At 39.6% G+C, this 12,550-nt stretch overlaps 1 protein-coding gene across 1 annotated transcript in view; it reads right to left on the bottom strand.

Annotated features, from left to right (window-relative positions):
• The window catches only part of LOC117505974 (hsp70-Hsp90 organizing protein-like), a 42,130-nt gene that overhangs the window by 29,549 nt on the left and 31 nt on the right, over window positions 1-12,550 (bottom strand). Inside the window, exons 1-5 of the mRNA XM_034165519.1 lie at window positions 12,509-12,550; window positions 11,063-11,205; window positions 10,881-10,964; window positions 3,638-3,694; window positions 3,223-3,411 (exon numbers count right to left, since the gene is read on the bottom strand). The exon at window positions 12,509-12,550 is cut by the window's right edge and continues 31 nt beyond it. Coding sequence (XP_034021410.1) covers window positions 3,223-3,411; window positions 3,638-3,694; window positions 10,881-10,964; window positions 11,063-11,205; window positions 12,509-12,536 — 501 coding nt within the window. The 5' untranslated portion in view covers window positions 12,537-12,550. The remainder of the gene's footprint in view (window positions 1-3,222; window positions 3,412-3,637; window positions 3,695-10,880; window positions 10,965-11,062; window positions 11,206-12,508) is intronic.

Here is a 12,550-nt window from a genome sequence, read left to right as displayed (position 1 = left end):
ATTAACTACAGCCCCAAATCCAATGAAGCTGGGACGTTGTGTAAAATGTAAATAAAAACAGAATACAATGATTTGCAAATATATATTCAATTGAACACACCACAAAGACAAAATAATGTTCAAACGGACAAACTTGGTTTTTGTGAAAATATTTGCTGATTTTGAAATGGATGCCTGCAACATGTTTCAAAAAAGCTGGGACAGTGGTATGTTTACCACTATGTTACATCACCTTTCCTTCTAACAACACTCAATAAGCATTTGGGAACTGAGGACACTAATTGTTGAAGCTTTGTAGGTCAAATTCTTTCTCATTCTTGCTTGATGTATGACTTCAGTCGTTCAACGGTTCGGGGTCTCCATGGTCGTATTTTCCGCTTCATAATGCCACACATTTTCAATGGGCGCATTGAAAATGGACTGGACTGCAGGCAGGCCAGTCTAGTACCCGCACTCTTTTACTTGTACTACGAAACCATGCCGTTGTGCAGAATGTGGCTTGGCATTGTCTTGTTGAAATAAGCAGGGATGTCCCTAAAAAAGACGTTGCTTAGATGGCAGCATGTGTTGCCCCAAAACCTGGATGTACCTTTCAGCATCAATGGTGCCATCACAGATGGGTAAGTTTCCCATGGCATGGGCACTAACACACCCCAATACCATCACAGATGCTGGCTTTTGAACTTTGCACTGGTAACAATCTGGATGGTCTTTTTCCTCTTTTGTCCGGAGGACACGATGTCCATGATTTCCAAAAACAATTTGAAATGCAGACTCATCAGACCACAGCACACTTTTCCACTTTGCCTCTGTCCATTTCAAATGAGCTCGGGCCCAAAGAAGACAGCTGCATTTCTGGATGTTGTTGATGTACGAGGTCTGTGAGAAAAGTAACAGACCTTTTTATTTTTTTTCAAAAACTATATGGATTTGAATCACGTGCAATTACATCAGACAAGCTTGAACCCTCGTGGGCATGCAAGAGTTTTTTCACGCCTGTCGGTTACGTCATTCGCCTGTGGGCTGGCTTTGAGTGAGGAGTGGTCCACCCCTCCCATCGGATTCTCTTTGTCTGAGAACTTCCTGAGAGACTGACGCTTTGCTTGATCAAAATTTTTTTCAAAAACTGTGAGGCACATCGAAGTGGACACCATTCAAGAAATTCAGCTGGTTTTCTATGAAAATTTTAACGGCTGATGACAGATTGTGGACTGTTGCTGTTGCTTTAAGGACTTCCCACGGAGCGGGACGTCGCGACGCGCCCTGAGCCGCCGCTGTCTGCCTGTTTTGAGCTGAAAGTTCCCAAATTTAAGCCTCTGTTGACCCCGGACGTCGTGACAGAACAGAGAACTTTCAGAAGAGGTCGGGATCAGCAGTTTATCCGGACATTCCACTGTTAAAGGAGATTTTGTAATGAAAGAAAGTGCGGACGGGACCGCGCGTCAGGACGCAGCTGGTGCCGCGCGCCTCCACAGGAAAAACACCTCCGTTGGAAGCCTTAAGGACAAGTTGGAACATGTCCAGCTGTTAAATAATTTCTCAGATACTCACTCAACTGAAAGCCATCAAAAGCCGCCTGGTTTTTACAAATGGTTATCACCCGTCCGCACGTCTTTCATTAATAAAATCTCCTTTAACAGTGGAATGTCCGGATAAACTGCTGATCCCGACCTCTTCTGAAAGTTCTATTCTCTCACGACGTCCTGGGTCAACAGAGGCTTAAATTTGGAAGTTTTCAGCTCGAAACAGGCAGACAGCGGCAGCTCAGGGCGCGTTGCGATGTCCCGCTCTGTGGGCAGTCCTTAAAGCGACAGCAACAGTCCATAATCTCTCATCAGCCGTTAAAATTTTCACAGAAAACCAGGTGAATTTCTCGAATGGTGTCCACTTCGATGTGCCTCAGTTTTTGAAAAGATTTTGATCAAGCAAAGCGCCAGTCTCTCAGGAAGTTCTCAGACAAAGAGATTCTGACGGGAGGGGTGGACCACTCCTCACTCAAAGCCAGCCCACAGGCGAATGACATAACCGACAGGCGTGAAAAAACTCACACATTCGCACGAGGGTTCAAGGTTGTCTGATGTAATCGCATGTGATTCAAATCCATATAGTTTTTGAAAAAAATAAAAAGGTACGTTAGTTTTATCACAGACCTCGTATGACTTTCGCTTTGCATAATAAAGTTTTAACTTGCACTTGTAGATGTAACGCCAAACTGTGTTAACTGACAATGGTTTTCTGAAGTGTTCCTGAGCCCACGTGGTAAGATCCTTTACACAATGTTGTCAGTTTTTAGTGCAATGCCACATGAGGGATCAAAGGTTGCGGGCATTCAATGTTGGTTTTTGGCCTTGCTGTTTACGTGTAGAAAGTTCTCCAGATTCTCTGAATCTTCTGATTATATTATAGATTGTAGATGATGGAATACCTAAATTCCTTGCAACTGAACGTTGAGAAACATTGTTCTTAAACTGGTGGACTATTTTTTTCAAGCAGTTGTTCACAAAGTGGTGATCTTCGCCCCATCTTTGCTTGTGAATGGCTGAGCCTTTTGTGGATGCTCCTTTCATACCCAATCATGACACTCACAATTAGTGTCCTCAGTTCCCAAACACTTGAGTGTTGTTAGAAGGAAAGGTGATGTAACACATTTCAAAATGAGCAAATATTTGCACAAAAGCAATAGTCTATCAGTTTCAACATTAAATATCTTGTCTTTGTGGTGTATTCAATTGAATATAGGTTGAAGAGGATTTGCAAATCATTGTATTTTTACGTTTATACAACGTCCCAACTTCTTTGGAATTGGGGTTGTAAGTCAGATTTGCTCAGCCAATCAAAGCTTGGATATATGGGACTTGACTAATCTGCTGTGGTTGCAGCAGGTAAATGTGGAAACCATACAGTGCAAGTGATCTCCTGGAGCAGTGCTGGTGACATCTTGGGTAGACAGTCAATGGCCCAATGAACAGCTGACAGAATTTTGGTGGTGATTTAGCTCCCCAGAAAAAATTAATCTTTTCTTGTCTTATGACAACAACCATCTGATGGGGACTAAAAGAAAATCAGAATTCTGACTGCATTCCTTTAATGGCTACCATAGGTGATAATGGCTAGCAATTGTTATCCTGGCAAGCAGAGTGTCTTTCAAGCTCACAGGTAACAAACAAGAATGTAGTTCTATAATGTAGCAAAAAGAATTTTTTTTTAAAAATCAATACTAACCTTTTGCTTCTCTTCTTTGTTACACACCAGAGTACCGTTTTTAGAAGTGCCACTTCTGATGTCACCTCCAGGAACCACATTTTCTGTTTTTCCAAACTGACGAAGAGCACACTCATTTGCTTTTGAGGTAGTATTTATAAGAATATTATCTTCTTCATTTTCCAAAGAGTCAGATTTACCGTGTTTTTCCTGATAAAGATTAGATATAAATAAATGCATTACAATTAAGCACATTAAAATTCTAGATGTTTTGATGTAATTTCTTTACGAAACTCCACAATTCTTAAATTAAAATGTTGAAAACTAAAATACTTATATTTATTATCTTGGGACTACAGTAGTTCACTGTTTTACAAATATACAGGCTACAGCTCAGTGGAACACATGTAATATACACTAGCACAACAAGACTTACAGGTAAAACGCTTTTAGCCGCATTCTCCTTTTCCAACCGTTTTCTTTCCTTTTGACGCTACAAAAGAAAGTATGGGGGAAAAGCACTGTCACCTTCTGTCAAATGATTAGGCATGCACATACCGTAACTGGTGCTCAGGTACTTGTGCATTCTAAAAAGTAAATCCCTGGTCAGACCGAATAATAAATCCATGGGGGTCTGTCCATCTCAGATCAACCAATGAGTTAAACCCCACCTTCTACGATTTTTATGAAATTTGGCATATAGGTAACTCAGGCAGAAAAGCCAGAATTTCAAATTTGAACTTGATCAGACCAGTAGTTTGAGATATCGCAATTTCATTTTTTTCACTTTTTCCGCGAAAAAGGGTGCGGCCGCCAAATTTCAAATTACTGTAACTCAGCAACCACTGGTCCGATTTAAAAAACAAGACATTTCTGTAATGGGGAGAACACAAGGAATCTAAAACTGGCATTGTTTTGTGCATTTGGGTACTTTTGAGTTGGATGACCTTTTGACCTGTATTTTGACTCTGAAATTGACAGAGGGACACGCCCGACCTCTTCAGCCCCATTACACAAAATGTAGCCCTATATGTCAACTACAACATATAAAAAAAATTGGAGGGGTTTTCTTTTTTATTTTCATGCAATACCTTGTGGAAGTTTACATACCCATTCCTTCAGAGATCCATTCAGTATACTTCAGTACATATATACATAGTGTCTCGTTGATGTATTCCACAAAATATTGTCAATCACAAACCAAAAGTAAATGAAAATTTCACAAATGTCTCAGTCTTATGAACACTAGGTGTATGATTTTTACTCCTTGTCAACAGGCCAATTCAAACAGTGTTCAGAAATTCTGGCTAGGTCATTATGAAAAATACTGTAGTTTCTGGTTGAAGATGATTTCAAGAATGGAGCGCTTATCACACAATATACATCAGATTCAGGAATGCAACAACAATCATCTCTGGATGGCCTGTAGAAGGTTTTAGCTGGTCCATGAGGCTGCATAAACTTAATCCTATAGTCAGTAATAATTATAACTAATACCAATAAATAAATAAAATAATAAATTGTATTTAGTATAAATAAATACAAGTATAATATAATAATATAAATAATTAAATAAAACTAACACCAATAACCACATCCTATATTCACTGCCAATAGGATGTTGTTAGTGTAAAAGCTCCACAAGGAAGATGTTACAGTTCAACAGGAGTTCTTTAGCTTGTTGTTTATAGACTTGTTTCTGGTGCTCAATACATGTGAATGTAAATCATCATCAATTGTTCAAGATTTTCCAACTTTTTAAAAAAAATTGTGTGCAAGATTTTACCTAATTAATTGTCTGTAATATGTTTTCAAAGTTAAAAATGAAATATTTCAAAAGTTGGAAAATTTAAAATTCATACCCTAAATGGACAATGTATCTCTGGGGATACAGAGTGTAAAATTGAAAATAAAGATCATATCTTGATAAAAAATCATGGGTGTGTTATTATAGCCTTGATACATTAGAAAATAGCAATTTAAAAAAAAAAATGTATATGTCATTGACCATTTAAGGGTTAAAGAAGCCATGGAAGTAATATGAAGTAATATTAATTCCATGAAGAAATTAAAAACTTGAAATGGTAAATAAGTTTATGAAACTCTGGAGTGCTTACATTTCTCACATGTATAAATCATTAAGGAAATTGGAATTCGGACTCTGTTCTTCCCTTGTTTTAAGGAAACTAAAAACTTGAAATGGTTGTTGAGGGCTCCAGTTTCTTTGTGCAAGCTGCTCACAGCATGGGACCAGAGCCTTGAGTATATTTTATGCTTCAGATTAGAAACACTGACCTCTTCCTGGAAATTGCTATCACAACATAGACTCCCCATTCCCCCAACCCCAAAAAAATTAGTTAGCAGCCAAATGGCAAAAAGTAATCAGAAAACTAAACTGTAGTGTAAACATTGATTAGAATATGGGCTTGTTTAGAACTGTTAAAACTGCAAGGTGTTACCACAGCTGAATGACATACACATTGGCTCTGTATGCATATCTTCTGCACTCTGTATACACAGAATTTACCAGATATCTTGAGGTATCCCTATATTTTATCACAGTTTGCTCAAGTATGAAAAAGAAAACCCCTCCAATTTTTTTATATGTTATAGTTGACATATAGGGCTACATTTTTCATACTGAGGCCAAAGTGGTCGGGCGTGTCCCTCAGTGTCAAAATATAGGTCAAAAGGTCATCCAACTAAAAAGAACCCAAATGCACAAAACAATGCCACGTTTAGATTCCTTACATTCTCCCCATTACAGAAATGTCTTGTTTTTGTTTTTTTTAAATTGGACCAGTGGTTGAGAGTTACAGTAATTTAAAATTTGGCAGCCACACCCTTTTTGCAAAAAAGGTGAAAAATGAAATTGCGATATCTCGAAAACTACTGGTCCAATCAAGTTAAAATTTGAAATTCTGGCTTTTCTGGCTATGAGTTACCTACATACGAAATTTCATAAAAATTGGAGGGGGTGAGGTTTAAAAATGCCATTTTTTGGGTGATTTGAGATGGACTGACCCCATGAATAATGGATTTATCAGTCATTATTCAAATAATGAGCTACATACATGATGTTCTTCTGAAGGAATTGCAGGAATATAGATGTTAAAAAAGGCTACAAAGGCTTTCTCAGGGTGGAACCTGCTCTGTTGCAAGTAGCCTGTCCTGTCCTTGTAGCCGCCAGGTACTCGGATAATGGACATCTAACAGCCTCGTACTCACCACTAACATGCCTCTAACATCCTCATTTGTCCTCATAGTACCTTGTACACAAATCGCTCCACATTATTTTTGCTAAAGTTTGAACTTTATGAAATTAGTGCCGTGCTCAGAGATGAGCCTCGTTAAGCCAAATAATCTGCCTCTAAGAGCCACTGTTCTCCCACGCTTCTCAAATAACTCCACCTGCACAGAAAAAAAAATTCATGGTACGTGGTTCATTATTCATCCTTCATTTCCTCCTTATTTGGTCTGACCAGGGTTTAACGCACTGCAGAAAACACTGAGGCAAGTACTTTTCTTGCTGTATCAAATTGCTTTCCTTCTTGCATGTACAAGCACCAGTTACAGTGCATCCAGAAAGTACTCACAGTGCTTCATTTTTTCCACATTTTGTTATGTTACAGCCTTATTCATGTTTCTTGTTCATGTAAATGGGGAATCTTCTTCACAGACTAAAGTTAATTATGGAGTTCCTCAAGGTTCTGTGCTAGGACCAATTTTATTCACTTTATACATGCTTCCCTTAGGCAGTATTATTAGACGGTATTGCTTAAATTTTCATTGTTACGCAGATGATACCCAGCTTTATCTATCCATGAAGCCAGAGGACACACACCAATTAGCTAAACTGCAGGATTGTCTTACAGACATAAAGACATGGATGACCTCTAATTTCCTGCTTTTAAACTCAGATAAAACTGAAGTTATTGTACTTGGCCCCACAAATCTTAGAAACATGGTGTCTAACCAGATCCTTACTCTGGATGGCATTACCCTGACCTCTAGTAATACTGTGAGAAATCTTGGAGTCATTTTTGATCAGGATATGTCATTCAAAGCGCATATTAAACAAATATGTAGGACTGCTTTTTTGCATTTACGCAATATCTCTAAAATCAGAAAGGTCTTGTCTCAGAGTGATGCTGAAAAACTAATTCATGCATTTATTTCCTCTAGGCTGGACTATTGTAATTCATTATTATCAGGTTGTCCTAAAAGTTCCCTAAAAAGCCTTCAGTTAATTCAAAATGCTGCAGCTAGAGTACTGACGGGACTAGAAGGAGAGAGCATATCTCACCCATATTGGCCTCTCTTCATTGGCTTCCTGTTAATTCTAGAATAGAATTTAAAATTCTTCTTCTTACTTATAAGGTTTTGAATAATCAGGTCCCATCTTATCTTAGGGACCTCATAGTACCATATCACCCCAATAGAGCGCTTCGCTCTCAGACTGCAGGCTTACTTGTAGTTCCTAGGGTTTGTAAGAGTAGAATGGGAGGCAGAGCCTTCAGCTTTCAGGCTCCTCTCCTGTGGAACCAGCTCCCAATTCAGATCAGGGAGACAGACACCCTCTCTACTTTTAAGATTAGGCTTAAAACTTTCCTTTTTGCTAAAGCTTATAGTTAGGGCTGGATCAGGTGACCCTGAACCATCCCTTAGTTATGCTGCTATAGACGTAGACTGCTGGGGGGTTCCCATGATGCACTGTTTCTTTCTCTTTTTGCTCTGTATGCACCACTCTGCATTTAATCATTAGTGATCGATCTCTGCTCCCCTCCACAGCATGTCTTTTTCCTGGTTCTCTCCCTCAGCCCCAACCAGTCCCAGCAGAAGACTGCCCCTCCCTGAGCCTGGTTCTGCTGGAGGTTTCTTCCTGTTAAAAGGGAGTTTTTCCTTCCCACTGTAGCCAAGTGCTTGCTCACAGGGGGTCGTTTTGACCGTTGGGGTTTTACATAATTATTGTATGGCCTTGCCTTACAATATAAAGCGCCTTGGGGCAACTGTTTGTTGTGATTTGGCGCTATATAAAAAAAAAAAAAATTGATTGATTGATTATTCCACGATAAATGAAATACTTTTATTTTTACTTTCTACACAATGACGTGAAAAAAACTTTTTTCTCCCAAATTTATTAAAAAATAATACGAAATTACATGTACATAAGTATTCACAACCTTTGCCATCAAACATGAGCTAATGGCCCAGTCACACGGCACACGACGATTCCTGAACGAAGGGAAAAAGTAAAAAAAAAGTCACAATTCGTTGAGAAAAGATGGACAAAAGAGCTTTATTACCGAACAGTGTGCGAGGCAAGAGCGCAAAAGGGACGAAAGAGGAACTTAACAAAACCGAAGCTCACGATCTTGACGCTTTAACGAAACGTGCCTGGAGCCACAGTGTGTGTCTGCATCTCTGAGTTCCAGGACTCGGCACTGGGATGGAGCTCACAGTGCCTGAGTCCTGGACAAACTGCAAACAGAAGCCATGGAGATCTGTACACATGTCCATGGACCACCTGCTCTGGTTCCTCCTCCAGAACAAAAGATCCACCAATCAGGCCTGTGTCTTAGAGTGTTCAGTCCTAAGTTACTCCTTAGTAAAAGGCACATGGCAGCTAGAGCCGGCTGATATTATCGGCTGATATAACCCCTTTTTACTCACTATCAGCTGAAATTTTGCAGATAGAACGCCGATAATTTCTCATAAACAGAACAGTTACTGAAATGTTTTTGTTGGCAATGTAAAATGTCCTTGCACCGTTTGTCCAGTAAATGGAGCTCTGAGTCCATTCAACTGAGCTGCTTACACCCCCGCTTAAATGTGTTCATCACCGGCACCCATAGTTCGCCGTCACACTGCACTGATCGGCTGACAAAAGCATACAAGTTTATAAGGATCTATATCCTTATCCTGAACCTATATCTAAGTTGCTGCAACAAGAGGTACAAGATCAGATGTATTTCACAACTCTTTTTAAGGATATGTATTTGCTAATTTCACAAAGGTTTAATTCTTGATTGCATTTTTGAACTTGAAAATTCTTCTCTGTTATAAAGTTAATCAATATGAGGACAAAGCTTTAGCTTTTAGCTTTTTTTGTTAAGGGTCCAAAAAAAGAACATTTCATTAATAAAAAAACAATATCGGCTGATTTATCAGCTATCGACAAATGAGCCGATTTATCGATTATCAGCATAAAAAAATCCATATCAGTCGGGCTCTAATGGCAGCCCATATGGAGTTTGCCAAAAGGCACCTGAAGGACTCTCAGACCATAAGAAACAACAAAACTCTCTGGTCTGATGAGACAAAGATTGAACTCTATGGTGTGAATGCCAGGCGTCATGTTAAGAGGAAACCAAGCACCATCCCTACAGTGAAGCATGGTGGTGGCAGCATCATGCTGTGGGGATGTTTTTCAGTGGCAGGAAGTGGGAGAGGATTGGGTCAGGATTGGGGGAAAGATGAATGCAGTAATATACAGAGACATCCTAGATGAAAACCTGCTCTTGAGCACTCTTGACCACAGACTGCGGCAACGGTTCATCTTTCAGCAAGACAATGACCCTAAGCACACAGCCAAGATATCAAATGAGTGACTTCAGGACAACTCTGTGAATGTCCTTCTGAAGCCGAGCTGTTTGAGAGAGCTCTCTTCCGCAGTGTTCAAAGCTGAGGGTAGCAGCAAATTTCCACCTGGCACTCTGGTTCAAATTGACTGTTCGCCGAGCACAGACTTTCCGAAAAATGAACTGAATTGTTGCTGAAAATCTTCAGCATACCGAAGCTGAGAAACGCTGTGAAAAGCCAGCTCAGAGCGCAGCTGAAGAGGACAGTCGAACAGAGATTCTGCTCGCTGAAAAAGAAAAGAAAAAAAAAAAATCTCCATTTAAGTCCCTCAGTATTAATTCAGAGTTTGTTGCATCAGTGTTGCCTTTGATACATTTAGCAATTAGTATTTAATTCTTTCACGGAAACATCAAATCTTCACCGAAACATCAAATCTAGGCTTGCTGGCAAATTGTAGCTGAACTTTCAGGTCTTCTTTTTAAGAAAATCCTCATATACAAAACAACAACAACAACAACAATAATAATAATAATAATAATAATAATAATAATAATAATGTTAAAGCACACAGAGGTCTGGTATCAGAATAGTATCAATATTGGCAGATATGTAAATTCAGGTATCGGGATCGGAAGTGAAAAATTGTGGCTCGGTGCATCCCTAACAGACGCTCCCCATCCAACCTGATGGAGCTTGAGAGGTACTACAAAGACAAATGGGCAAAACTGCCCAAAGATGGGCGAGCCAAGCTTATGGCATCATATTCAAGAAGACTTGAAACTGTAATTGCTGCCAAAGGTGCATCAACAAAGTATTGAGCAAAGGATGTGAATACTTATGTACACGTGTTACTGTTAATATATTTGCAAAAATTTCAATAAAAAATGTTTTTTCCATGTTGTCATTATGGACTTGTCAGTCGAATTTTGAGGAAAAACTGAATTTACTCCATCTTAGTCAGGGAGGTAACCAAGAACCTGATGGTCAGTCTGTCAGAAAAAAATGAAGCACTGTGAATACTTTCCAGATGCACTGCATGTGCATGCCTGAAAATGATACAGGACCATCAAAATCATAACAGTAGCTGTAGCATTTACCATTTTTTTACGCCGGTTCCTGTCACTTTTCTCCTTACTTCGTTCTTCTTCTTCTATCAATTCTTTTGCATTTTTTTCAGCCTCCTTTAAAATATATATCAATTAAGCCACAGGAAATTCACAACTTTTAGCCTCCTACACAACCAGAGTTTACCCAGAATGCAAACACAGGTAAGTGATACCTCTTCAGTGAGCTGTCTTATCCGTGGATGTGGCTCGAAATTCCTCCAAAGATGATGATCATGATGATCAGAAAAATAATCATCACTGTCAGAATAGTAGTCATTTTCCAGAAATCTGTCATAGTTTCTTAAAAAATCCAAACCTTTTGAGAGAGACAAGTATATAGAAAGATATTAAGAGTGAAAAATCTACTTACTTCATCTTTATTTTTTTCTTCCAAAGTTCCAAAATGTTTTTTTGTTATTGGAACCCGGTGATTAAATTTTCTTATGCTTATCACATTAGGGAACACTAAAATACGTGGGCTGTCACTAAAGTAACGGTCCTTTTTATTTTTTTCAAAAACTATATGGATTTCATTCATATGTTTTTACGTCAGACATGCTTGAACCCTCGTGCGCATGCGTGAGTTTTTCCACGCCTGTCGGTGACGTCATTCGCCTGTGAACACTCCTTGTGGGAGGAGTCGTCCAGCCCCTCGTCAGAATTCCTTTGTCTGAGAAGTTGCTGAGAGACTGGCGCTTTGTTTGATCAAAATTTTTTCTAAACCTGTGAGACACATCGAAGTGGACACGGTTCGAAAAATTAAGCTGGTTTTCAGTGAAAATTTTAACGGCTGATGAGAGATTTTGAGGTGATTCTGTCGGGACGCAGCCGACGCGGTGCGGCGGCACAGGAAAAACACCTCCGTGTTGATAACCATTTGTAAAATCCAGGCGGCTTTTGATGGCTTTCAGTGGAGTGAGTATATGAGAAATTGTTTAACAGGCAGGACATGTTCCAACTTGTCCTTAAGGCTTTCAACAGAGGTGTTTTTCCTGTGGCGGAGCGTAGCGGCGGCTGCGTCCTTTAACAGTGGAATATCTGGATAAAATGCTGAAACCGACTTCTTCTGAAACTTCTCTGTTCTCTCACGACGTCCTGGATCAATAGAGCCTGAAATGTGGAGGTTTTCAGCTTGAAACAGGCTGACGACGGCGGCTGAGAGCGCTGAGCGACGTCTCGCACCGTGGGAAGTCCTTAAAGCGACAGAATCACCTCAAAATCTCTCATCAACCGTTAAAATTTTCACTGAAAACCAGCTTAATTTTTCGAACCGTGTCCACTTCGATGTGTCTCACAGGTTTAGAAAAAAGTTTGATCAAACAACGCGCCAGTCTCTCAGCAACTTCTCAGACAAAGGAATTCCGACGAGGGGCTGGACGACTCCTCCCACAAGGAGTGCTCACAGGCGAATGACGTCACCGACAGGCGTGGAAAAACTCACGCATGCGCACGAGGGTTCAAGCATGTCTGACGTAAAAACATATGAATGAAATCCATATAGTTTTTGAAAAAAATAAAAAGGACCGTTACTTTATTGACAGCCCACGTATATCAGGGTTCACTCTAACATAAAAGAGAAACAATTATTTTCTGGCTAGTTAATTGATAAAATTACTTACCAAATAATCCTGAGGCAAAAACATTCATGAAAGACCCCAGTG

The sequence above is a fragment of the Thalassophryne amazonica genome, unplaced genomic scaffold, assembly GCF_902500255.1.
Source record: "Thalassophryne amazonica unplaced genomic scaffold, fThaAma1.1, whole genome shotgun sequence".
NCBI classification, from domain to species: domain Eukaryota; kingdom Metazoa; phylum Chordata; class Actinopteri; order Batrachoidiformes; family Batrachoididae; genus Thalassophryne; species Thalassophryne amazonica.
The sequence above is the reverse complement of the archived record's forward strand: the minus strand, read 5'-3'. Positions and strand labels throughout refer to the sequence as shown.